This window comes from Ascaphus truei, chromosome 22 (genome assembly GCF_040206685.1).
Source record: "Ascaphus truei isolate aAscTru1 chromosome 22, aAscTru1.hap1, whole genome shotgun sequence".
NCBI lineage: Eukaryota > Metazoa > Chordata > Amphibia > Anura > Ascaphidae > Ascaphus > Ascaphus truei.
In genome coordinates, this window is record NC_134504.1 from 529,449 (window position 1) to 556,929 (window position 27,481).

At 46.5% G+C, this 27,481-nt stretch overlaps 1 protein-coding gene across 2 annotated transcripts in view; it reads right to left on the minus strand.

Annotated features, from left to right (window-relative positions):
• Positions 1 to 22,920, minus strand: part of GSG1L2 (GSG1 like 2) — a 58,522-nt gene extending 35,602 nt beyond the window's left edge. The window contains exons 1-2 of one of the 2 annotated variants that reach the window (XM_075579594.1): positions 22,495 to 22,920; positions 679 to 726 (exon numbers count right to left, since the gene is read on the minus strand). In XM_075579594.1, the coding sequence (XP_075435709.1) occupies positions 679 to 726; positions 22,495 to 22,906 (460 nt within the window). In that variant the 5' untranslated portion in view covers positions 22,907 to 22,920. The remainder of the gene's footprint in view (positions 1 to 678; positions 727 to 22,494) is intronic. The other variant, XM_075579593.1, reaches the window with a different exon arrangement.
• Between the last annotated feature and the right edge of the window lie 4,561 nt (positions 22,921 to 27,481).

Sequence of the window (27,481 nt, forward strand, 5' to 3'; positions counted from 1 at the left end):
ATACAGTAACAAGTTTTTTATACAATACCTACCCTGCAAAATACCAAAACCTGCCTTGAATTAGCTACATTTTAATTGTTTTAAAATATTTTTATGGGAAATGATTCTGAACAAATATGTCACCAAAAACATCTTTAGGCAAACTGTATGCAGAATAAGTTAAACGTAGGAAGAGCAATGTTTGAGGGGGAAATCGGATTGCCATTTCTGGAGTCAGGACAATATTTTCCCCTTCTTCTGGATCAGTGTAACTATAAATATACCAGCAAAAACAATAAGTGGCACCCAAAACGCTCGCAGTGAAGTGCGTAGTGAACAAATACTAAAAAAATCATATAATTAGTGAGCACAACAGTGTGCAAAAGTGATAAATGCAAAAATAAGTCCTCCACTCAACCCTTATAAGACTGTTCCAGAAGTCTTCTCCACATCATATGCTCCAAAGGTAAGGACAGCGGGGGACTGTACAAAAATAAAGAAATACTATATCGAGTATTAAACTATAAATATAGGACAGGTATGTCTCCTAATTAGAATATAACAAAAGGTGGAACTCAATGGACATCTGTCTTTTTGTAGCCTTATCCACTATGTTGCTATGGCATTTGTAGATATAATTCCTTGTAATAAATATTCTTAACAGAATTAATCAAAGACACGTTCAAACAGAATATTTACCTCGGTCTGCAGGGGGTGTGAGAGTAATAAAGCTTCGACATTTCTCACCTGAAAAATCAAAGACAAAGATATCAGCCTTCTGAGAAAACAGCGAAAGAATCACGGGGAGACAGAATCACGGGGAGACAGAATCACGGGGAGAAAGAATCACGGGGAGAAAGAATCACGGGGAGAAAGAATCACGGGGAGAAAGAATCACGGGGAGAAAGAATCACGGGGAGACAGAATCACGGGGAGACAGAATCACGGGGAGAAAGAATCACGGGGAGAAAGAATCACGGGGGGGACAGAATCACGGGGGGACAGAATCACGGGGAGACAGAATCACGGCAGACAAAAGCAAACACAATATCACATTGTCCGTGTTCTTCATATCAATGTTGTGTTTTTTTCCCTTTTAATCATTGTTTAACCCTTTGAGTGCAGCAAGATCGGCGGCACCTTACTGGTCTAATGGATTTCAACCCCGTGAAAACTTGGTGTCGCTCCCGCTTCATCGTGGTGCCTGTCTCAAACGCGACCGTGACGGCGCGACGGAGCGACAGCGCTACCAAAATTCTGGTAGTCAGTGAATTTGATTTTTGGAGAGACGGTCTCCACATGTGACTGGCTATAAGCGAATCAGGGAGCTTCTCCGCCCACCTGCCTTCCCCCTTGCTGACGTCACTGGCCTTGCAGTCAGCGACGTCTCCACAATCTGAAATACAACTTTCGCAATGGTGACAGCGACGGATGACGTCATCAGTTGCGTCACCGTCGCCGGCTGTATAAGCGCAGCCTAGCTGCGCATTGTTGCTGCAAATGTTGCCTTTCTACCATAGTTTGTGCCAATTGCCTTGGCAACCTCCCTATGCTCAAAAACCTGAGATGGTTTGCCCATACTACCCTGCCATGTTTCAGTATTTGGTATGCTCCTCTGTCTATACCCTGTTTGTACAGACTAGCATATTTCCTTTTGGATCCCTCATTTTGTGAGTACACACCCCTTACTGCCTCTCCAATACAAGGCATTATTTATTTACCTTCCTCTCACAAGTGCCACCCCCCAAGTTATTTTTATGCTCTGTACTTTTACCAAAAAGCTGCAGAAGACAGAAAGACTTTGTGTGCATTTAAAGGGAATGAGTTAAGCTGCTGGACCCTACCTCTTTGTTACAAGGTGCTGGAGGGCCAGAACAATAACCATATTCCTTCACTGTCCCTAATGTTGTCTGTATAATTATCTCCCAACATGGCTGCTGAGGCAGGACACCAACTAATACACTGCTACCTCTGCTCTGAGCTTCTGTTACAAATGTGCTCTTGCAGACACTGCTACCCCTGCTCTAACCTTCTGTTATAGAGGCGCTCCTGGAGACACTGCTACCCCTGCTCTAACCTTCTGTTATAGAGGCGCTCTTGAGATAAAGAACTATCATCTACCCCAGAAACCTGTACTGATGTCCCCAACACCACTGGCGGACACCTCAGTATCCTGTAAGCCAGCAGGTACCAGTACTACACACCTGGTAGCAGGGCAAATTTCCCAGAGGGTGGGGGAAACACCACTACAAGTGTTTAATCAAATGTGTTGCAAACTTTTGTATCAAAAGGAACTTTTCCCCCGAATCGATATATCTCTGAAGCATTCCTAGCATAAGTACATGCATATCCCTAAGACTTCTAGACTTAAATATATCAACATACTGTAGGAGATATTTGATATCGTACAAGTGTTTTATGTGAATGTTTCCAACTTCACAATTCATTATTAATTACAAGTATCTTAAATAAGACATGTGCAAGGTGTAATCATGATGTGTAATTAAGGATATTTTGTAGACATACGGTACAGTATTGGCTAAAAGTAGCAGTAATTTAATAGCGGTCTAATGGTTGAATGGGCATAAAAAATAACTTTTTTCAACACATTGTGTTGAATTCTTGTAGAACAAGATAAAGGGATTTGTGTAAGTGACTAAGCAACCTTACGTAATCAATCGTTTCACATCATCTTCTGCTGCTCTGACCCGAGACTTCGGGTATCACTTTCTGCAGCTCTGAATTAGAAAGGAGTGTGTTATAGATGCTGTGGTTGCTATGGGAACTAAAGAGGCTTAGCGATGCTGTAAAGTGCACACCTCATGGACAACACTTGATGGCCACTTAACTCCTTTCTTGCCACAACCTGCTGAGCATGTCTAATAGGGATTATGGAACTGTGGTAGCTGTGCCATGCTATTCTATTTTAGTTGTAAGAAAACTCAAGCAAAATAAACTTTGCTTTCCTCTGAAGAGCTGACACACTTATCAGATAAATATACACAACGTGGGTGTGATTTCTTATCTGTATTTTGCACATAGGATACATTGAAATCCTCAGCACTGCACTTAGAGATAAGAACTGTAGGATTTATTAAGGAAGAAGTGTGTTCCCTAAAGACTGGTGCAAAAAGGCACTCAACTTTGAGACAGCTCCAGGTCAATTAACTCAATTGACCTAAACACACCATGGGCCATATGAACTAAGTGGCGCTAAGCCAGAAAACAGTTTATAGCCAAGTTAATGGAGTATAAAGACCCAAATACACTAAGCTCTGGTAAATCAGGGCAAATAACACTAGATTACCTAAAATAGTAATGGTCCATATTTTCCCTATCCCCAAAGCTAATTATATGCAAAAACACGGTTTATCTCATTAGCACAGGCTTAAGGTTAAATTAGTGCTAATTGGTGTCCTGTTTGGGAAGGTGTATACTGTAAGTCACGTGGAACTTTACAAAAATAGTCTCTCTCTAAACCCCATATTTCAGGGTCTGGATGGAAGTAACGAGGTGGCCCTTTTAGGGAAGACCTAAATAACTGAACATGAATTCCCTGTGTTCAGCTGAACGGCCTTAAGTGGATATATATATATATATATATATATATATATATATATATATATATATATATATATATACTCTCCAGCTGTATCTATGTAGCAGGTACACGACATGTTTTCAGAATGTGACATTTGTTCGCAGCCGTCTTGCCGCCACAAGTCCCAGCCGGCGTTTGGCTGCAGAGGATCTGCCGCGGCCACTCCTCCGCTGGACACTCCACCCGCGGCCACTCCTCCGCTGGACACTCCACCCGCGGCCACTCCTCCGCTGGACACTCCACCCGCGGCCACTCCTCCGCTGGACACTCCACCCGCGGCCACTCCTCCGCTGGACACTCCACCCACGGCCACTCCTCCGCTGGACACTCCACCCACGGCCACTGCTCCGCTGGACACTCCACCAGCAGCCACTTCTACGAGAAGGTAAGTCTTAGGGTAGGGGGTTAACTTGAGAGGTTTTAGCAGTTAGGGTAAGGGCTTGGGGTAAGGTGTTTTGGGTTAACGGGTTAAGCTTTTTAGTGTAGGGGATTAGGGTAAGGGGTTACGGGTAAGTATTAGGGGGTTTGACGGTAAGAGGTTAGGGTTAGAGACTTATTTTGGTGGTGAAACAGCCAGCGGTGAGAGGTCCTTGTGGTGAGGTTATTCTCGGCTAAACACTGGCTGTCACTTGGTCGCCGTTAAACAACCACAACTAAATGTCCCAGACCGGCATGTTTTGGGGTTCACCTGTACCTAATAAACGGAACATTTTTTGTATGTGGTAAGCTGTGTATTTATTGTATTTATTTATAAAATGTTTTACCAGACAGTAACACATTGAGGGTTACTTCTCATTTTCATGTATGTCCTGGGCACAGAGCTATGATGACAGATACATGGTTACATATTATATATGAAGACATTGCATTACATTAGGTAAACAGGGTTATATATTAAATATAAAGCCATTGCATGAACAGTAGATTAGGAGTCTTTCATAGATTAGTTTGGGAGTTTCTCCATCCACCACGACTAGAGCAACTACAATGATATCTTTTTTTTATGTGCAAAACGTTGCAGGGTCTAACGTGTGATGTTAGGGAAAAATCCTATTTTGCATTTTATTAGCACTAACGGGTGGAAAGATTTAACCCTACGCTAATTAAAGGAGTAAAACTGGGTTAACATCAGGTTATTCCCTTTATTGGATAAGCGTTAATGTTAATTTAGGTTAACGTTACACTCAGCTCCGTTGGCCTGTTTAGTGTATCGGGCCAAACAGTCTTGTGAGCTTCTATTATAGAGGCGCTCCTGGAGACACTGCTACCCCTGCTCTGAGCTTCTATTATAGAGGCGCTCCTGGAGACACTGCTACCCCTGCTGTGAGCTTCTGTTATAGAGGCGCTCCTGGAGATACTGCTACCCCTGCTCTGAGCTTCTATTATAGAGGCGCTCCTGGAGACACTGCTACCCCTGCTGTGAGCTTCTGTTATAGAGGTGCTCCTGGAGACACTGCTACCCCTGCTGTGAGCTTCTATTATAGAGGCGCTCCTGGAGACACTGCTACCCCTGCTCTGAGCTTCTATTATAGAGGCGCTCCAGGAGATACTGCTACCCCTTCTCTGAGCTTCTATTATAGAGGCGCTCCTGGAGATACTGCTACCCCTGCTGTGAGCTTCTGTTATAGAGGCGCTCCTGGAGACACTGCTACCCCTGCTGTGAGCTTCTGTTATATAGGCGCTCCTGGAGACACTGCTACCCCTGCTATGAGCTTCTGTTATAGAGGCACTCCTGGAGACACTGCTATCCCTGCTGTGAGCTTCTGTTATAGAGGCGCTCCTGGAGACACTGCTACCCATGCTCTGAGCTTCTGTTATAGAGGCGCTCCTGGAGACACTGCTACCCCTGCTCTGAGCTTCTGTTACAGAGGCGCTCCTGGAGACACTGCTACCCCTGCTGTGAGCTTCTGTTATAGAGGCGCTCCTGGAGACACTGCTACCCCTGCTGTGAGCTTCTGTTATAGAGGCGCTCCTGGAGACACTGCTACCCCTGCTGTGAGCTTCGGTTATTGAGGCGCTCCTGGAGAGACTGCTGCCCCTGCTCTGAGCTTCTGTTATAGAGGCGCTCCTGGAGAGACTGCTACCCCTGCTATGAGCTTCTGTTATAGAGGCGCTCCTGGAGAGACTGCTACCCCTGCTCTGAGCTTCTGTTATAGAGGCCCTCCTGCAGACACTAATATCCCTGCTCTGTGCTTCTGTTATAGAGGCGCTCCTGGAGACACTGCTGCCCCTGCTCTGAGCTTCTGTTATAGAGGCGCTCCTGGAGACACTGCTACCCCTGCTCTGAGCTTCTGTTATAGAGGCGCTCCTGGAGACACTGCTACCCCTGCTTTGAGCTTCTGTTATAGAGGCACTCCTGCAGACACTGCTGCCCCTACTCTGAGCTTCTATTATAGAGGCGCTCCTGGAGACACTGCTACCCCTGCTGTGAGCTTCTGTTATAGAGGCGCTCCTGGAGACACTGCTACCCCTGCTGTGAGCTTCTATTATAGAGGCGCTCCTGGAGACACTGCTACCCCTGCTCTGAGCTTCTATTATAGAGGCGCTCCTGGAGATACTGCTACCCCTTCTCTGAGCTTCTATTATAGAGGCGCTCCTGGAGACACTGCTACCCCTGCTGTGAGCTTCTGTTGTAGAGGCGCTCCTGGAGACACTGCTACCCCTGCTGTGAGCTTCTGTTATAGAGGCGCTCCTGGAGAGACTGCTACCCCTGCTATGAGCTTCTGTTATAGAGGCGCTCCTGGAGACACTGCTATCCCTGCTGTGAGCTTCTGTTATAGAGGCGCTCCTGGAGACACTGCTACCCCTGCTCTGAGCTTCTGTTACAGAGGCGCTCCTGGAGACACTGCTACCCCTGCTGTGAGCTTCTGTTACAGAGGCGCTCCTGGAGACACTGCTACCCCTGCTGTGAGCTTCTGTTATAGAGGCGCTCCTGGAGACACTGCTACCCCTGCTGTGAGCTTCGGTTATTGAGGCGATCCTGGAGAGACTGCTGCCCCTGCTCTGAGCTTCAGTTATAGAGGTGCTCCTGGAGAGACTGCTACCCCTGCTATGAGCTTCTGTTATAGAGGCGCTCCTGGAGAGACTGCTACCCCTGCTCTGAGCTTCTGTTATAGAGGCCCTCCTGCAGACACTAATATCCCTGCTCTGTGCTTCTGTTATAGAGGCGCTCCTGGAGACACTGCTACCCCTGCTCTGAGCTTCTGTTATAGAGGCACTCCTGGAGACACTGCTACCCCTGCTCTGAGCTTCTGTTATAGAGGCGCTCCTGGAGACACTGCTACCCCTGCTTTGAGCTTCTGTTATAGAGGCACTCCTGCAGACACTGCTACCCCTGCTGTGAGCTTCTATTATAGAGGCGCTCCTGGAGACACTGCTACCCCTGCTGTGAGCTTCTGTTATAGAGGCGCTCCTGGAGAGACTGCTACCCCTGCTATGAGCTTCTGTTATAGAGGCGCTCCTGGAGACACTGCTATCCCTGCTGTGAGCTTCTGTTACAGAGGCGCTCCTGGAGACACTGCTACCCCTGCTCTGAGCTTCTGTTACAGAGGCGCTCCTGGAGACACTGCTACCCCTGCTGTGAGCTTCTGTTACAGAGGCGCTCCTGGAGACACTGCTACCCCTGCTGTGAGCTTCTGTTATAGAGGCGCTCCTGGAGACACTGCTACCCCTGCTGTGAGCTTCGGTTATTGAGGCGCTCCTGGAGAGACTGCTGCCCCTGCTCTGAGCTTCAGTTATAGAGGCGCTCCTGGAGAGACTGCTACCCCTGCTATGAGCTTCTGTTATAGAGGCGCTCCTGGAGAGACTGCTACCCCTGCTCTGAGCTTCTGTTATAGAGGCCCTCCTGCAGACACTAATATCCCTGCTCTGTGCTTCTGTTATAGAGGTGCTCCTGGAGACACTGCTACCCCTGCTCTGAGCTTCTGTTATAGAGGCACTCCTGGAGACACTGCTACCCCTGCTCTGAGCTTCTGTTATAGAGGCGCTCCTGGAGACACTGCTACCCCTGCTTTGAGCTTCTGTTATAGAGGCACTCCTGCAGACACTGCTGCCCCTACTCTGAGCTTCTATTATAGAGGCGCTCCTGGAGACACTGCTACCCCTGCTGTGAGCTTCTGTTATAGAGGCGCTCCTGGAGACACTGCTACCCCTGCTGTGAGCTTCTATTATAGAGGCGCTCCTGGAGACACTGCTACCCCTGCTCTGAGCTTCTATTATAGAGGCGCTCCTGGAGATACTGCTACCCCTTCTCTGAGCTTCTATTATAGAGGCGCTCCTGGAGTCACTGCTACCCCTGCTGTGAGCTTCTGTTATAGAGGCGCTCCTGGAGACACTGCTACCCCTGCTGTGAGCTTCTGTTATAGAGGCGCTCCTGGAGAGACTGCTATCCCTGCTATGAGCTTCTGTTATAGAGGCGCTCCTGAAGACACTGCTATCCCTGCTATGAGCTTCTGTTATAGAGGCGCTCCTGGAGACACTGCTACCCCTGCTCTGAGCTTCTGTTACAGAGGCGCTCCTGGAGACACTGCTACCCCTGCTGTGAGCTTCTGTTATAGAGGCGCTCCTGGAGACACTGCTACCCCTGCTGTGAGCTTCTGTTATAGAGGCGCTCCTGGAGACACTTCTACCCCTGCTGTGAGCTTCGGTTATTGAGGCGCTCCTGGAGAGACTGCTGCCCTTGCTCTGAGCTTCTGTTATAGAGGCGCTCCTGGAGAGACTGCTACCCCTGCTGTGAGCTTCTGTTATAGAGGCGCTCCTGGAGACACTGCTACCCCTGCTTTGAGCTTCTGTTATAGAGGCACTCCTGCAGACACTGCTGCCCCTACTCTGAGCTTCTATTATAGAGGCGCTCCTGGAGACACTGCTACCCCTGCTGTGAGCTTCTGTTATAGAGGCGCTCCTGGAGATACTGCTACCCCTGCTCTGAGCTTCTATTATAGAGGCGCTCCTGGAGACACTGCTACCCCTGCTGTGAGCTTCTGTTATAGAGGTGCTCCTGGAGACACTGCTACCCCTGCTGTGAGCTTCTATTATAGAGGCGCTCCTGGAGACACTGCTACCCCTGCTCTGAGCTTCTATTATAGAGGCGCTCCAGGAGATACTGCTACCCCTTCTCTGAGCTTCTATTATAGAGGCGCTCCTGGAGATACTGCTACCCCTGCTGTGAGCTTCTGTTATAGAGGCGCTCCTGGAGACACTGCTACCCCTGCTGTGAGCTTCTGTTATATAGGCGCTCCTGGAGACACTGCTACCCCTGCTATGAGTTTCTGTTATAGAGGCACTCCTGGAGACACTGCTATCCCTGCTGTGAGCTTCTGTTATAGAGGCGCTCCTGGAGACACTGCTACCCATGCTCTGAGCTTCTGTTATAGAGGCGCTCCTGGAGACACTGCTACCCCTGCTCTGAGCTTCTGTTACAGAGGCGCTCCTGGAGACACTGCTACCCCTGCTGTGAGCTTCTGTTATAGAGGCGCTCCTGGAGACACTGCTACCCCTGCTGTGAGCTTCTGTTATAGAGGCGCTCCTGGAGACACTGCTACCCCTGCTGTGAGCTTCGGTTATTGAGGCGCTCCTGGAGAGACTGCTGCCCCTGCTCTGAGCTTCTGTTATAGAGGCGCTCCTGGAGAGACTGCTACCCCTGCTATGAGCTTCTGTTATAGAGGCGCTCCTGGAGAGACTGCTACCCCTGCTCTGAGCTTCTGTTATAGAGGCCCTCCTGCAGACACTAATATCCCTGCTCTGTGCTTCTGTTATAGAGGCGCTCCTGGAGACACTGCTACCCCTGCTCTGAGCTTCTGTTATAGAGGCGCTCCTGGAGACACTGCTACCCCTGCTCTGAGCTTCTGTTATAGAGGCGCTCCTGGAGACACTGCTACCCCTGCTGTGAGCTTCTGTTATAGAGGCGCTCCTGGAGAGACTGCTACCCCTGCTATGAGCTTCTGTTATAGAGGCGCTCCTGGAGACACTGCTATCCCTGCTGTGAGCTTCTGTTATAGAGGCGCTCCTGGAGACACTGCTACCCCTGCTCTGAGCTTCTGTTACAGAGGCGCTCCTGGAGACACTGCTACCCGTGCTGTGAGCTTCTGTTACAGAGGCGCTCCTGGAGACACTGCTACCCCTGCTGTGAGCTTCTGTTATAGAGGCGCTCCTGGAGACACTGCTACCCCTGCTGTGAGCTTCGGTTATTGAGGCGATCCTGGAGAGACTGCTGCCCCTGCTCTGAGCTTCAGTTATAGAGGTGCTCCTGGAGAGACTGCTACCCCTGCTATGAGCTTCTGTTATAGAGGCGCTCCTGGAGAGACTGCTACCCCTGCTCTGAGCTTCTGTTATAGAGGCCCTCCTGCAGACACTAATATCCCTGCTCTGTGCTTCTGTTATAGAGGCGCTCCTGGAGACACTGCTACCCCTGCTCTGAGCTTCTGTTATAGAGGCACTCCTGGAGACACTGCTACCCCTGCTCTGAGCTTCTGTTATAGAGGCGCTCCTGGAGACACTGCTACCCCTGCTTTGAGCTTCTGTTATAGAGGCACTCCTGCAGACACTGCTACCCCTGCTGTGAGCTTCTATTATAGAGGCGCTCCTGGAGACACTGCTACCCCTGCTGTGAGCTTCTGTTATAGAGGCGCTCCTGGAGAGACTGCTACCCCTGCTATGAGCTTCTGTTATAGAGGCGCTCCTGGAGACACTGCTATCCCTGCTGTGAGCTTCTGTTATAGAGGCGCTCCTGGAGACACTGCTACCCCTGCTCTGAGCTTCTGTTACAGAGGCGCTCCTGGAGACACTGCTACCCCTGCTGTAAGCTTCTGTTACAGAGGCGCTCCTGGAGACACTGCTACCCCTGCTGTGAGCTTCTGTTATAGAGGCGCTCCTGGAGACACTGCTACCCCTGCTGTGAGCTTCGGTTATTGAGGCGCTCCTGGAGAGACTGCTGCCCCTGCTCTGAGCTTCAGTTATAGAGGCGCTCCTGGAGAGACTGCTACCCCTGCTATGAGCTTCTGTTATAGAGGCGCTCCTGGAGAGACTGCTACCCCTGCTCTGAGCTTCTGTTATAGAGGCCCTCCTGCAGACACTAATATCCCTGCTCTGTGCTTCTGTTATAGAGGCGCTCCTGGAGACACTGCTACCCCTGCTCTGAGCTTCTGTTATAGAGGCACTCCTGGAGACACTGCTACCCCTGCTCTGAGCTTCTGTTATAGAGGCGCTCATGGAGACACTGCTACCCCTGCTTTGAGCTTCTGTTATAGAGGCACTCCTGCAGACACTGCTGCCCCTACTCTGAGCTTCTATTATAGAGGCGCTCCTGGAGACACTGCTACCCCTGCTGTGAGCTTCTGTTATAGAGGCGCTCCTGGAGACACTGCTACCCCTGCTGTGAGCTTCTATTATAGAGGCGCTCCTGGAGACACTGCTACCCCTGCTCTGAGCTTCTATTATAGAGGCGCTCCTGGAGATACTGCTACCCCTTCTCTGAGCTTCTATTATAGAGGCGCTCCTGGAGACACTGCTACCCCTGCTGTGAGCTTCTGTTATAGAGGCGCTCCTGGAGACACTGCTACCCCTGCTGTGAGCTTCTGTTATAGAGGCGCTCCTGGAGAGACTGCTATCCCTGCTATGAGCTTCTGTTATAGAGGCGCTCCTGAAGACACTGCTATCCCTGCTATGAGCTTCTGTTATAGAGGCGCTCCTGGAGACACTGCTACCCCTGCTCTGAGCTTCTGTTACAGAGGCGCTCCTGGAGACACTGCTACCCCTGCTGTGAGCTTCTGTTATAGAGGCGCTCCTGGAGACACTGCTACCCCTGCTGTGAGCTTCTGTTATAGAGGCGCTCCTGGAGACACTTCTACCCCTGCTGTGAGCTTCGGTTATTGAGGCGCTCCTGGAGAGACTGCTGCCCTTGCTCTGAGCTTCTGTTATAGAGGCGCTCCTGGAGAGACTGCTACCCCTGCTATGAGCTTCTGTTATAGAGGCGCTCCTGGAGAGACTGCTACCCCTGCTCTGAGCTTCTGTTATAGAGGCGCTCCTGCAGACACTAATATCCCTGCTCTCTGCTTCTGTTATAGAGGCGCTCCTGGAGACACTGCTACCCCTGCTCTGAGCTTCTGTTATAGAGGCGCTCCTGGAGACACTGCTATCCCTGCTGTGAGCTTCTGTTATAGAGGCGCTCCTGGAGACACTGCTACCCCTGCTCTGAGCTTCTGTTACAGAGGCGCTCCTGGAGACACTGCTACCCCTGCTGTGAGCTTCTGTTACAGAGGCGCTCCTGGAGACACTGCTACCCCTGCTGTGAGCTTCTGTTATAGAGGCGCTCCTGGAGACACTGCTACCCCTGCTGTGAGCTTCGGTTATTGAGGCGCTCCTGGAGAGACTGCTGCCCCTGCTCTGAGCTTCAGTTATAGAGGCGCTCCTGGAGAGACTGCTACCCCTGCTATGAGCTTCTGTTATAGAGGCGCTCCTGGAGAGACTGCTACCCCTGCTCTGAGCTTCTGTTATAGAGGCCCTCCTGCAGACACTAATATCCCTGCTCTGTGCTTCTGTTATAGAGGCGCTCCTGGAGACACTGCTACCCCTGCTCTGAGCTTCTGTTATAGAGGCACTCCTGGAGACACTGCTACCCCTGCTCTGAGCTTCTGTTATAGAGGCGCTCCTGGAGACACTGCTACCCCTGCTTTGAGCTTCTGTTATAGAGGCACTCCTGCAGACACTGCTGCCCCTACTCTGAGCTTCTATTATAGAGGCGCTCCTGGAGACACTGCTACCCCTGCTTTGAGCTTCTGTTATAGAGGCACTCCTGCAGACACTGCTGCCCCTACTCTGAGCTTCTGTTATAGAGGTGCTCCTGCAGACACTGCTACCCATGCTCTGAGCTTCTGTTATAGAGGCCCTCCTGCGGACACTAATTCCCCTGCTATGAGCTTAAGTTATAGAGGCGCTCCTGGAGACACTGCTACCCCTGCTCTGAGCTTCTATTATAGAGACGCTCCTGCAGACACTGCTGCCCCTGCTCTGAGCTTCTGTTATAGAGGCGCTCCTGGAGACACTACTACCCCTGCTATGAGCTTCTGTTATAGAGGCGCTCCTGGAGACACTGCTACCCCTGCTCTGAGCTTCTGTTATAGAGGCGCTCCTGGAGACACTGCTACCCCTGCTATGAGCTTCTGTTATAGAGGCGCTCCTGCAGACACTAATACCCCTGCTCTGAGCTTCTGTTATTGAGGCGCTCCTGGAGACACTGCTACCCCTGCTCTGAGCTTCTGTTATAGAGGTGCTCCTGGAGAGACTGCTGCCCCTGCTCTGAGCTTCTGTTATAGAGGCGCTCCTGGAGACACTGCTACCCCGGAACTGAGCTTCTGTTATAGAGGCGCTCCTGGAGACACTGCTGCCCCTGCTCTGAGCTTCTGTTATAGAGGCCCTCCTGCAGACATTAATATCCCTGCTATGAGCTTCTGTTATTGAGGCGCTCCTGGAGACACTGCTACCCCTGCTCTGAGCTTCTGTTATAGAGGCGCTCCTGGAGACACTGCTGACCCTGCTCTGAGCTTCTGTTATAGAGACGCTCCTGGAGACACTGCTACCCCTGCTCTGAGCTTTTGTTATAGAGGCGCTCCTGGAGACACTGCTACCCCTGCTCTGAGCTTCTGTTATAGAGGCGCTCCTGGAGACACTGCTACCCCTGCTGTGAGCTTCTGTTATAGAGGCGCTCCTGGAGACACTGCTACCCCTGCTCTGAGCTTCTGTTATAGAGGCGCTCCTGGAGACACTGCTACCCCTGCTCTGAGCTTCTGTTATAGAGGCGCTCCTGGAGACACTGCTACCCCTGCTCTGAGCTTCTGTTATAGAAGCGCTCCTGCAGACACTAATATCCCTGCTCTGTGCTTCTGTTATTGAGACGCTCCTGGAGACACTGCTACCACTGCTCTGAGCTTCTGTTATAGAGGTGCTCCTGGAGAGACTGCTGCCCCTGCTCTGAGCTTCTGTTATAGAGGCGCTCCTGGAGACACTGCTACCCCGGAACTGAGCTTCTGTTATAGAGGCGCTCCTGGAGACACTGCTGCCCCTGCTCTGAGCTTCTGTTATAGAGGCCCTCCTGCAGACATTAATATCCCTGCTATGAGCTTCTGTTATTGAGGCGCTCCTGGAGACACTGCTACCCCTGCTCTGAGCTTCTGTTATAGAGGCGCTCCTGGAGACACTGCTGACCCTGCTCTGAGCTTCTGTTATAGAGGCGCTCCTGGAGACACTGCTACCCCTGCTCTGAGCTTCTGTTATAGAAGCGCTCCTGCAGACACTAATACCCCTGCTCTGAGCTTCTGTTATTGAGGCGCTCCTGGAGACACTGCTACCCCTGCTCTGAGCTTCTGTTATAGAGGTGCTCCTGGAGACACTGCTGCCCCTGCTCTGAGCTTCTGTTATAGAGGCGCTCCTGGAGACACTGCTACCCCGGAACTGAGCTTCTGTTATAGAGGCGCTCCTGGAGACACTGCTGCCCCTGCTCTGAGCTTCTGTTATAGAGGCCCTCCTGCAGACATTAATATCCCTGCTATGAGCTTCTGTTATTGAGGCGCTCCTGGAGACACTGCTACCCCTGCTCTGAGCTTCTGTTATAGAGGCGCTCCTGGAGACACTGCTGACCCTGCTCTGAGCTTCTGTTATAGAGACGCTCCTGGAGACACTGCTACCCCTGCTCTGAGCTTCTGTTATAGAGGCGCTCCTGGAGACACTGCTACCCCTGCTCTGAGCTTCTGTTATAGAGGCGCTCCTGGAGACACTGCTACCCCTGCTGTGAGCTTCTGTTATAGAGGCGCTCCTGGAGACACTGCTACCCCTGCTCTGAGCTTCTGTTATAGAGGCGCTCCTGGAGACACTGCTACCCCTGCTCTGAGCTTCTGTTATAGAGGCGCTCCTGGAGACACTGCTACCCCTGCTCTGAGCTTCTGTTATAGAAGCGCTCCTGCAGACACTAATATCCCTGCTCTGTGCTTCTGTTATAGAGGCGCTCCTGCAGACACTGCTACCCCTGCTCTGAGCTTCTGTTATAGAGGCACTTCTGGAGACACTGCTACCCCTGCTCTGCGCTTCTATTATAGAGGCGCTCCTGGAGACACTGCTACCCCTGCTCTGCGCTTCTATAATAGAGGCGCTCCTGGAGACACTGCTACCCCTGCTCTGCGCTTCTATTACAGAGGCGCTCCTGGTTACACTTTCTGTGTTTTTACATAGGATTGAAGTACAGTAGGGGGTCTCCACAGCTGAGCCACATTAATTTCCCGAGATACATACCTCGTAAAATGGGGTGTTGGTAGCAGCTCCAGCTGGGCTAGTTGGGGCTAACATAATAGCAGAGTAAATGTCCCACGTACTGCGCGCCGATTGGAAGCTGTGACATCATCCCTTGCGGCTTTCTATTGGCCCATGGGAAATTTAAACAGCAGAGCGATAACCCTTATGTAAGTGTCTCGGGAAGCAAATTAAATTAACACAGTTCAGCTCCGGGACCCCTATCTTAAATGCTGTTAAAAAACAAACATGATGTGTCCCCATGAGTGCTGAGTTAAAGCAATTTGCTCAGTAGTTTCTCTGGATCCTAGTATGCCTTCTATATATTCCTCAAATCAATAATATGCGCTGGGGACCTCATTATTTAACAAAAAAGAATTGGATTTTATCATTGATGATGCAATGGAGATATAGAGCAAAACAAGAACATGTCAAGCATACACGTCAAAGCAAGAACATGTCAAGCAAACACGTCAAAACACGTCAAATCAAGAACATGTCCAGCAAAAACGTCAAAACAAGCAAGTCACATATAAATCCTGGATTTTGAAACCCATTATCTTCATTTGTAACATTATTATGCTAAACAAGCTTTGAAGGTTTTTTTTTTTTTAAACTACAATCTTCATCTAATGTATTTTGGTGAAACTGTTCTTTTTTTCTTTTCTTTGTAGAGATCGGCCAATGTGTAAAAATTCGACCCACAAATTATTTGCCGAGTTTTGGACAATATTCGATTCCCGGTCCAATATTCAAACTTGAAGTTCGCATTTCCGTGGCGACACCTTACGCGGATACAGATAACAGCAGGCGTTATTGTATTTTGTGGGGTGCGCCAGCGGGTGCAATAACGCATTACCTGTGGCTAATTCTTTCAGAGTAGTGCATTGTGTGTCCCGCTACCATGCGCCAGCAGGAGCAATAATGGCTTCTACAACTTGAGTCGCGAATATTTTAGAATTGCAAATAAATGCCATATTTAAATGTTGGCGAATAATTCACACATCTCTGGCTCTTTGTTTGCAAATTTATTATGATGCCATCATTAGTCCAACAGATACACATATGTAACCGATATGGTTGAAAGCAGAAAGCCGTGTTCCTGGAGAAAAAGCATTTTCAAATGATACTTTTCTAAGTCCGTTTACATTAATACTGTAAGATGTTCCTAAACATTAATTTAAAGTTTAGTTGACCAGCCAATCAGAGAGGGAGCTGATGTTTAGACAGTCTCCTGTAAGGAGTAGGTGTTATTTTTATGATTTGTTTTCATAAAGGTACGGTGGGCCTATTACTGTGGTGCTTTTTAACCCCTGTAAATAAAGCCTGTCTGCCTTGTATATGGGACACAAGATATATATATATTTTGATGTGCCAATATTGTTATGAGCTTATTATCAGCACTTTGTGGATAAATGATTATAATACTACTTTTCAGCTTGAATGTATAAGAAAGATGATTTTGTGTTCAAGATGTCTTGCTCATCTCCCAAAATTTGCCCATGAACCCAACAATGAAATAATCACTTGCAAGGAAGCCAATATGTTTCCTTTATCCACTTTGTTGTTCATTGGAAATTGCTCCCGACATTTGCAAGTTAAACAAGCTAAAAGCAATAACACGTGTTCTTGACTTCTTAAGTTGTAGGAGGGTAATAAGATATTGAGCAATTAGTTGAATCCATAGTATAAGTATAAAATAACATATTTAAAAATCATTTTTTTCTATCACTTATCTACATTGTAGAGATATAGATGGTTCTGTGCATAGGATGGTGATAAACTGATTTCACTGGTTTACATAAACAGTACAAACATAGATCAACAGTAAATAGCAGGGATATCTTTAATGGTTCACATATATGTACCCAAAGTACAGTTTATATTTGTTGTAGCTTATACTTTTTACATTTTTAATAGACCAATTTTGAGAGTTTTTAATTCTGTTTGTCAGCGGTTCCTTATTTACATTGTGCACCCCCTGCTATAAAATATTTGTTCCTGAACCCCCTAATTAATACACCTTATTGCGTACTCATCAGTATAGTGTCCTGAGCTTGTGGGGGGCACACAATTATGGCCCCAAACTGCCCTTCAGTGTGTGCAGGCAGCATGGGGGATATATCTGTCAAATACTGCAGGAGCCTCCAAAGTCACACCCACAATACCTTGCTGCTGTGGACGTAAAGCCTTGTGGGGAGCGTCTTTGGAAGCTCTTGCTCTAATTGACAACTGTACTGTGCTAATGGCAAAACTATTTGCAAGCCACGGGCCACCCGCGGTCACGGGGCCGCAACATGCAAAGTAATTCCGGGCGATTACACTTGGTTTAGCGTGGTGCCAAAAACAGTAAGTCTTGTTACGTCTGTACCACCCACGCTAAGGTGGAGTCTGGGGTCTCACTAAGTGCGCAGTCCCCATACGGGCTCAGGAACATGCTTTACTGCCTGGGTAACACCATTAATGATTTTTTTTTGGGGGGGCGAACCCCTTGGAGACACCTCATGAGCACCTATTGATCCCCAAACCCCCTGTTGGGAATCACTGCTGGAGATGAAATTATATGGTCATGTGAAAAGAGACAATTTGGGGGAGCCCTAGGAAGTGTTCCTCCATAAAATACCTTTTGTGCTGGAAGACACCATACAGCACCAGTACTAAGCGGTGTTACTCCATAGTGCACCTTACATAATGCCACACATTACAGCACCAGTACTAAGCGGTGTTACTCCATAGTGCACCTTACATAATGCCACACATTACAGCACCAGTACTAAGCGGTGTTACTCCATAGTGCACATACATAATGCCACACATTACAGCACCAGTACTAAGTGGTGTTACTCCATAGGTCACCTTCCATACTGCGACACATTACAGCAGCAGTACTAAGCGTTGTTACTCCATAGGGCACCTTCCATACTGCGACACTTTACAGCACCAGTACGTAGCTGTGTTACGCCTCACTGCGGAGAGGTATGGCTTTTCTCTAGCTACAAATGAACCCTTTCAGTTTAGACTTGTTAGTATGGAGAGACACAGCACATATTCATTATTGAAGTTCGTATATCTGATGTCTGTGTTCCGTACCTTCACTATCTAACTCCGGAATATACTCACACAAGCACCAAGCAAAGATGTTTCCTTTTGCACTGTGTGAATCCACAGAGCATGCAAAATTAACCCCTTAAATGGCTTCTTCAGTGGAGCTGACCTTCGAACCTCAAAAAACTATCTAGAGACACAAAGAGGAGCACATTATTCTCTTTAAGGATATTTTGGGCCTATGCACTTAGTGCCTAAATGGCATTTTTGCCTTAAATCCCAAATGTAATTGCCTTGTGTGTGCATACTGTTTGTACTAACCTTATTTTTCATTGTGCGCTTTAAGCATTAAAACATTATTTCAGTCAAATATTGTGCCCACAGGAACAGGATGAGCGTGACGGAGAGATGGAACTAGTAAGTACTAAAAAAATCAATCTGTTAGGCTATTTTTTTTTAAAGATGCGTCACAGTATGGCGATTATACATCCAATTACACTAATTATTTATATTTACTAATACAAGATAAACATTATAAATACACATAATTATGTTTAAATTGTATCAGATATTAAACATGATGCAATGCGTCAAACAACATTTCAAATAACAAACTAAGCGTCATATGCATGAAGTCCCACAACGACCTTCACACAACGACCTTCACACAACCACCTTCGCACAACCACCTTCGCACAACCACCTTCGCACAACCACCTTCGCACAACCACCTTCGCACAACCACCTTCACACAACCACCTTCACACATACCAGGCACTTTTTATGAAGATTTGTACTACTTTTTAGCACCTATATTTTGAAAGACAAACCCCCAAATATGATCTTAATATACAGACCCAATTATTTTTTTCAAGTAAGGCATTACACTGTATTAGCAAGGTGCTTGTTATTTGGGATCTGCATGATGGGACAGACTTTTTACTTCAGGTAGCAATTGGTTTTACAAGTTTGGCTATTTAAGACAAATGCCTTAAATCTGACACGTGATGTTTTCTTACAAAACCCTAAGGATTTATTGAGCAGTATGGCTAAGTGCTTTTTGTTTCTCACACCGACTGCAGGCCATACGGTACGGCTGTAGCAGACGTATTGCACCTGTTATCACACAGTAACGAGGGACACCGTGCAATTAGTTTGGAGAGTTAATGGTTCATTTGTTTGCATGACAAGTTAATACTCGCGCCAGTGGTAATGCGTTACCACGCAATAACTTCTGTTACATCGATATATACTGTATAATTTATTGCTATTTGACTAAGACAACAATGTTCTCAAGTTTCTGAGCTACTGTATGGATTTGCGTGTGTCTCCCTTTCTACATCCTAGGGAATAAAGGTAAAAATAAACACATTGGGGCTGATGTATTAAGGCAAAATGATGTCTTGACTTACCCATATCTCGAACTGGTCCCCTCCCCCAGTTACCAATAACCACACAACTTCTTTGGAGGATAAACCAGTCACAGCCAGCTTGCTCTGTCATTACATACAGTAAACCAGAGCCTGAGGGATACCCTCTACTCATATCCACATCGCCACGAGCCACCAAAGCCACATGGCATATAATTACACACATATGGAAGGACACGATCACGCCGGCCATCCCAGTCAATGACACCGCATTCACCATCAATTCCAAGTAAGAGATCAAACACACCGCACTTAAAGGAGCCAATATTGACTCGGTTCCCCTCCCCCATCCCCAGGCCACACTACTCCTGCCAGTAGCAAAGTCAGATAACAGACCTTAAACTTGCCTTGTGCACTCCACAATCAACACAGGCAATCAAGCAATGGGAGAGTAAGGTGTGTTCTGTAGTGGTCAGTGGATTTCACAATTTGGTAGTCTTGTATAATGTTCCACTCCCACGTACTGTATAATATCCCCCTTGGGTCAGAGAGGTGTTTGAACTTGGAGTGCCTCGATACACTATGGGATTCTAAGCCTAGTCTGATGTTACGGACATACATCAGTATCCTTGTCCTCAGGGGTCTGGTGGTAGGACCCACATGTGGCAAAAGACAAGGGCACTGTAGCACATTCAACATAATCAGATGTACAATTAATAAAGCGTGTGATATCACACCCACCGATGTCAGTGCCAATACGATAGAGGTGTCACAGAAACATCAGAGGCAGTAAGGGATGCTGAAACATTAGAGGCAGTAAGGGATGCTGAAACATTAGAGGCAGTAAGGGATGCTGAAACATTAGAGGCAGTAAGGGAGGCTGAAACATTAGAGGCAGTAAGGGAGGCTGAAACATTAGAGGCAGTAAGGGAGGCTGAAACATTAGAGGCAGTAAGGGAGGCTGAAACATTAGAGGCAGTAAGGGACGCTGAAACATCCAGCTACCGTCAGAGCCATCCAAGATCGTACAAAATCTGTTACCTATGCACATGATACACCGATGTCTGTCAGTATTCTTAATCTTTTTCTTTTTAACCAGAAAAGTCAACTTTGATGTTGGACTATGTCAAGTTTTCTATTATTCTGAAGCTCTGATAGAGGATAATACAAGACTACCACCCCTTGAAATTCACTGACCATCACAGAAGCACACCTTATTCACCCATTGCTTGCTTACCTGCTACACTTGTAACCTTCTCACAGTCACTGGGACAGTAAGTCTTGCTATATCTGGAGAGCAGTTGACTGGGTGCATCGGACAGATGATCTGTACAGATGTTTTTAAAAGAGGCCAGTATGGATAAGCACCCCCCGACTCGGCGTTAACTGCTACCCAAGCCAATGGGAGTTACCGCTGGATCAGGTGAGCTAACCTGTGCATACGCTCACTCAATCTGACCCATGCTGTTTAATCTCTCTCTCTCTTTCTGTAAAATACTAAACAACTGGTATATTTTCTCCCATTACATTGGGAAAAGAAGAATACTGTACTTTGCAATAAGCTAATCTACTTTCCTGTTCTTGTGCTGTAAAACATAGCAGCTGCTACAGTACAAATCATGAATGGAACCCACTACGAATATGCTCATTCATTAGCAGGATTGTTACTGCATGGAGTTAGCTTATTGAATAATTCCATGCAGTTTTGATGAGGGTATGTTTGAGCATTCATCTTGTTTATACCTCTCGTTAAGCACAAGCTAACGATGCACATATATAAAATAGCCAGACATATTAGTGAGAATCTATTATACTGTACCATATGTTAGGTTACAGAATAACCAGGTGCGGAATCTCAGCATATTCACTATATGACACAAAGAACAACTTTAGTCAAGTATGCTGAAATTAGAATGTGAACATAATGTTTTACAGTATATGAACACAAGTGTGGCGATGGATCTCAATGCTCGGTGAGACGTCAGGAAGAACTGCTATTTGTCAGGGAAAAGTGAAATGTTCTAAAGAAGCTTCATATGTCAAGATGAATGTAGGGATTCTCTAAAGGCAAGTACTGGATGAGATAAATACACTAAGCACTGCAGGTTTAAGTAATGATTCAATTACAAAAGGAGAAGCAAAGACATTTATTATAAGCCCAAGCATCCAGCTGAGCAAATACATGGGAGACTGCTAGAATATGCTTAAACCTTACAGTACAATTAGACTTTACAAGACAATGGTTTGTAATTTGTTACTAGCCAACCTACCACTAAGAGTATTAGTGCAACAGGGAAATGAATAATACATCTAGCCTGCTGAGAAGTCGTTGTGGTATTAAGTAATGTAACAGATTACATTAATACACTGTGAAAGGATTGATTTGCTGGGCATCCCAGTAAACTGATTGTTTTCTATTCATATTTCTATTAAGCTACTGTAACGGTGTTGAAAACCCATGACAATAAATTCACTGTTTCTTTTGCCAGTTGCCCAATTAACCAGTAACTACAAATATGCGAATAATGTATGTCAAAGTGTGTTGCCAATTTGTTCCCCCACTTATTTTCCACACATTTCGCTACAGGCGTGAAATTTGGATTACTTGAAAATGAGCAAAATTATACATTTCCGTAGAGAAATGGCAATTTTGCCAAGATTTTTCTCTTTTTCAACACATTTTTAAGGCGTTGCAGACCCTGAAATAGGGCTTTTGCTGGAGATGATGACAAAACGGCGATTTCACAGCCTGGATTCAAAGGCAAGACGAATTACTTGTAATCCCCAACAAGATGACAACATTTTTGCGCGCCTGAAAAAGGCACATTTAGCCTGGTTCACGAATTTAGGTGAAAGTTTTGCTCATCCCTACCAGTAACTATATTTTTAAACCATTAATATTGTAATGATGAGATACAAATGCCACCTTGTTCTTAAGATCCACTGTTGTCAGCAAAAAGATTGTTTCCCAGAAATATGCACAGCAGTTTAGAAAAAAAGCGAATCTATTTTTCAAAAGCAAGCAAGGAAAATAAGTTTGTCATGACGTTCATTGCGTATTAGAATAAGAAATGTAGTACACCACTTTTTAACACTGCCACTTAAAAATAAACGCTAATGTATAATGTATTTGGGCTCAGACAGATGTTACCATCTCTGAGTCTCATGCATACAATCCGGTCTGTTTAATGGTCACTGGTCAGGATGAAGGGACATGCAGCTTACCTTCTCCGCTAATGGTTTCCTCGCAGGAATACCAGATCCCAGCATGGAAATACCTTTCAATGAATTTATCATCTCCAGTTTCCCAAGTATATTGCACCACGTTGCTGTCGTTGGAGTCAGAGTTGTTAAACGTGATGCAGTAAGCCTGCTTTTCTCCTGCCTTCCCTGTGCAGAAAGGTTTCGGGACTTTCCTCGTTCCCTGGCACCAGTAACTGCTACTGAATGCCGTGATGGAGAAGAGGAGAGAGAGGAAATTCAGTGTCAGAGCCACTGTAGCTCTCCGCCGCCTGTCCATCCCTGTGTGCTGAGACACAAGCCTGGGATCCTTAATATATGAATGAGACCAGGGAAGCAGGGAAGCACCTGCTCCATTCCTCATAGCCAGGCTGTGCCCAATGAGAAGTCCCTGCATTGATTTCTGCTCAGCGCCAATGAGGTCCCTCACTTTGTAAATGCCGTGATGTATGACAGACAGATGGAGTAGGAATTGGAAGGACGTGTCTGCTAAATAGTGTCAAGCTGGGAAAAGGCTCAAATACCAAAGGAAAAAGAACATTTTAAATATGTGCAGAAACATCGAAATAATACAGCACACTGGAATTATTGTCAAAATTATATATATATATAAGATGTACGTATGTATATAAATATGCAGACACATACGGTGTGTGTGTATATATCTATCTATCACCGTATATGATGTATGTATATGATGTATGTATATAAATATGCAGACACATACGGTGTGTGTGTATATATCTATCTATCACCGTATATGATGTATGTATATGATGTATGTATATAAATATGCAAACACATACGGTGTGTGTATATATCTAAATATATATATAGATAGATATATACACACACACACCGTATATGATGTATGTATATAAATGCGCAGACACATACGGTGTGTGTATATATATATACACACACATACACCACACTGTATATGATGTATGTATATAAATGCGCAGACAAAAACGGTGTGTGTGTGTGTGTGTATATATATATATACACGCGTCAGGGACTCTGATAGCGCGATTACGTCATCACGACGCTGCGCACACGCACAAGGCCGCATCCAGCGTGGGATACATACGGCGGCCATTCGAAGTGGAGAGGCGATTGTCTGGACTCCGGTGGACTAATTTTAGTCGGCAAACAACACCCTTGGTATCCGGTGAGCTGCGACCTCTTCACGCAGCCCTGAGGGAGCCAACAAGTGCGGACGTTTGCAGCACAGATACCGGATGGTGGTGATATTATCACAAATTGCCTAATTATCATTTTTATCTTGTGAGTGTGTTTCTTTCCCCCCCCCCCTTCCCTTCCCCTTTTAATATTAAATACACAGTTTTACGTTATGGGGCGTGCGCTCTCTCTCTTTTTGTTTATATATATATATATACATAGAAAAAAACAGTTGGCACACAGAAACTCAGGCAAAGTACAGATGCTTGTCTCATATGAATAATGAAGAGATAATTTCCAGAGTGTGCCTATAGAAGTCGGTCACGACGAAACGCGTTGAATCCATTTTCGAGTTCGAGAGGTCCTGGCAGCCGGAGATACATCGTGTGGGTGCTTCCGCTCTTACCTTCGTCAGAACCGGAAGTGTCGTGTGCGCGGAAGACCCGTATCACCACGCAGGCAAAGAGAACGCTGAGAGAGACCGGGATTTCGTACAATACACTGATTTTAAGTGTTAAATGTGAGTGCATTTCCAATTGTATGCCAATGTCCACGAATATAGTTTTGGAATATACTACACTGTAAGAGTCTCTCTCTTGTACAGTTTTGTCCTGGGGAAGATTCTGTGTCACTTGAGGGGACCTCTTCTGAAGGTTGCAATCTACATCAGCTCCAATCAGAGATAGACCGTGTCTCTGATATGCTTTACTATCACGGATAAAGTGGGGGTTGAATTCACCTACAAGTTCCTCACACTATATCAGTCTAGAAATCGGCTCCGTTGTGAACACTCAGCCCTCCCTTAACTTTGGATATCTACTCTTAATGTGATAATCATTGCTGTTTAAAGCAAATTGGTGTTGGATCCAAAATAACTTTGACATTTATGCGAACGTTGGGTTATGAATATTATTCCTAGCACTGGTAATCAAAATGAGCAATATGCATGTACCATATTAATCAGCCATTACTGCAGCTAAGTGTTATGTGGCAATTACAGAATTGCCCATGGTACATAGAAACATACAGAGGCATGCTCTCACTGAGGGATTAATAGATATTCTGGAGATTTATTTGCATTATAAAAGGAGCTGTGCTGTCTTTATCTGGGAAGAAGGTCAGGGTATGAATTTTAACAATGGAACATCTGGCCCATAAACGCTCCGACAGAAAAGGAGATGGAAATCTATAGAAAGTATAGATGGTGCTGCTTGATAATAGTAACAATTATTATTGGCATCATCATATTATTATTATTAATAATGATAATACTACTACTCAAAATAATGCAATGTATAATAATAAAGATCTTTTATTTATTGTGGTTATTTATGTATTTATGGTATAAAACCAATGCCTGCAGAATCAGACATGATTAGAGATGGTAAAATGTATATATAGTATTAGGATAAGGCAGGCTTCTTCATGTTTTTATGGACTGATGGTTTTGCTTAAAGGGGCATTTCCCCTGACTCCATTTTTTGCCCCTCTTTTATTTTTCTTTACATGTATGCGTAGCAGGGGCTCTCTGGAGCTCAGTCCCCTGGTGTCTGGGATACTTATCACGGTAATATCCCCTGCTGGGGAAACAAAATGGAGGTTTAAATCTCCCACGTCATTTGAGCCAATAGGAAGCCTTGATGTCACTCGTTGTGGCTTTCTATTGGCCAGAGTCATGCGGGGGAATTAGACCTCCAAAAGGTACCGGAGGTAGCTTCTCCAGTATGTATTTTGTGCCATTTGCAATGCTTAGTAACTAGGCCCCAGTAACATTACTACCAGATCTGGGACACAGCTCCCACTGCTATTCCACAGGCACCCAAGGGACCCGTAATAGTGCAAAACTGATCATTCCTGTTAGCATTTCTTTATAGTATTTACTGTTACATTAGCCTTTCCCCCTGTAACGTTCAGCCAGTCACAGAAGCACTTACTCATGTTTCTGCATAGAGCAGGGATGGGTTACTCCAGTCCTCATGGGCCACCAACAGGTCAGGCATTAGGGATATCCCTGCTTCAGCACAGGTAGCTCAATCAGTGGCTCAGTCATTATGACTGCATCACCTGTGCTGAGGCAGGGATACCCCTAATACCTGACCTGTTGGCTGCCCTTTAGGACTGGAGTTGCGCACTCCTAGTTTACATGAAGGTATTGTGCCTGTATTTATCTCCTACTATAAATGTGATTGAATTAGTAAAATCCTCACATTGGTAAAAAGCTTTTCTGGGGATTGAGCCCAAGTGACAGGATCTGTAAGTAAGAAGAACCATGCGTGGAGAAAGGAGAAGAGCAGGGCCTAACTCAAACACGACTAATAGCTGCCTCACGGCTCCTATATTTCAGGAGAAAAATAAAAGGGGAGAGCAAAAAAAAGAGTGTATGGAATGTTTTATTAGAAAAAATATTTGCAATTCTATAAACGCGCTGCAAACCTAAAGAGGAATTTGATGGAGATTCTACGATGAAAAAGGAAATGTGGTCAATTTTGAGGTATATTTCAGAAGACTGAACCTCCTGTGCTGAAGCAGGAATATCCCTAATACCTGGCCTGTTGGCAGGGTTGCCGCCTTCTACTGAAGGCCAACCCGGAGAAAAAAAAATCCCTGACTTGATGGCGTGGTGCGGCGGTGTCTCCCGGCATCCTGCTGCAATTCTCCCTCCAACTGCAGTGAACATGGCTGCCTGGCGTCAAATCATGCCGCGTTGCCATGGCAACCAGATGCTACGTGACGTCATGACGCTACGCGGCGCCACATAGCGTTATGATGTAATGTAGCGCCTGGTTGCCATGGCAACGTGGTGTCATTTCACACCGTGCAGTCATGTTCACTGCAGTTGGAGGGGGTATTGCAGGAAAACGCCAGAGTCGCCGCCACCACACTGCACCCCGCCGCCATTTATAAATGAATGAATACGTTTTATTTGGTTCTTTTTGGGGTAATCAGCATGATAGGATTTAGAACAAAAAAAGAAATGTGACAATTACAAAGAAAGGATGCCGTGCTTACACAGGGAAAGTATATATAATGAGCAAAAATATATATATATTTCAAGTTGCTGTGGGCTGGACAAAATCTTGTGGGGGGCCTGATGTGGCCCCCGGGCCGATGTTTGGAGACCCCTGGTCTAGAAGGATGTGCCTGGAACCTGCAGGACCCTGAGGCTGAGGGCCTGCAAGCTGCTGGACGGAGCGGAGGCACAAGGAATCCGCATTCCGGCAGAGGGAACTACCTGCAGACCCCGGGAGGGATTCACCAGCAACTGTCAGTTACGGACTTTAATATTATTCCCTGGGATTGTATTGTATGTTTTGGGGTCTGCTGGTTTAGCTGGCCAGCCAGCCAGGTAGCTAGAGCCTGTGCGGTGTAATGGTCTCCCAAGAGTAGCTTTTGAGTTTATGGTTTTATAACCTGATTTGGCCCTGTAAATTAACCTTGTTCAACAAACCCTAAAGTTTCCTCACTTTAATACGGGACAAAAGACCTCGCAGTGTGACCAAGACATCACAATTGAGTGAGTGTGTGTGTGTGTGTGTGTATATGTGGGCCTCTCCCGTTCAGCCTTGGTTATTACTATATAAGGTTTAGCTACGTTATCTTCCAACACATATAGACTACTAGCGAGCATTGGGTGCATGCTATTGGGATCTTTCTGTCGTCTCCCCACTGCTTGTGGGCACCTTCTGCCTTCAGGGTCTCTTTTTCTGCACAGTGTTGCTCTTCCCTAGTGCACCTACTCGCTCCGCATTGTTTATTCTAGGGTGAGCCGGTATCCCCCTTGTTCTTTAAA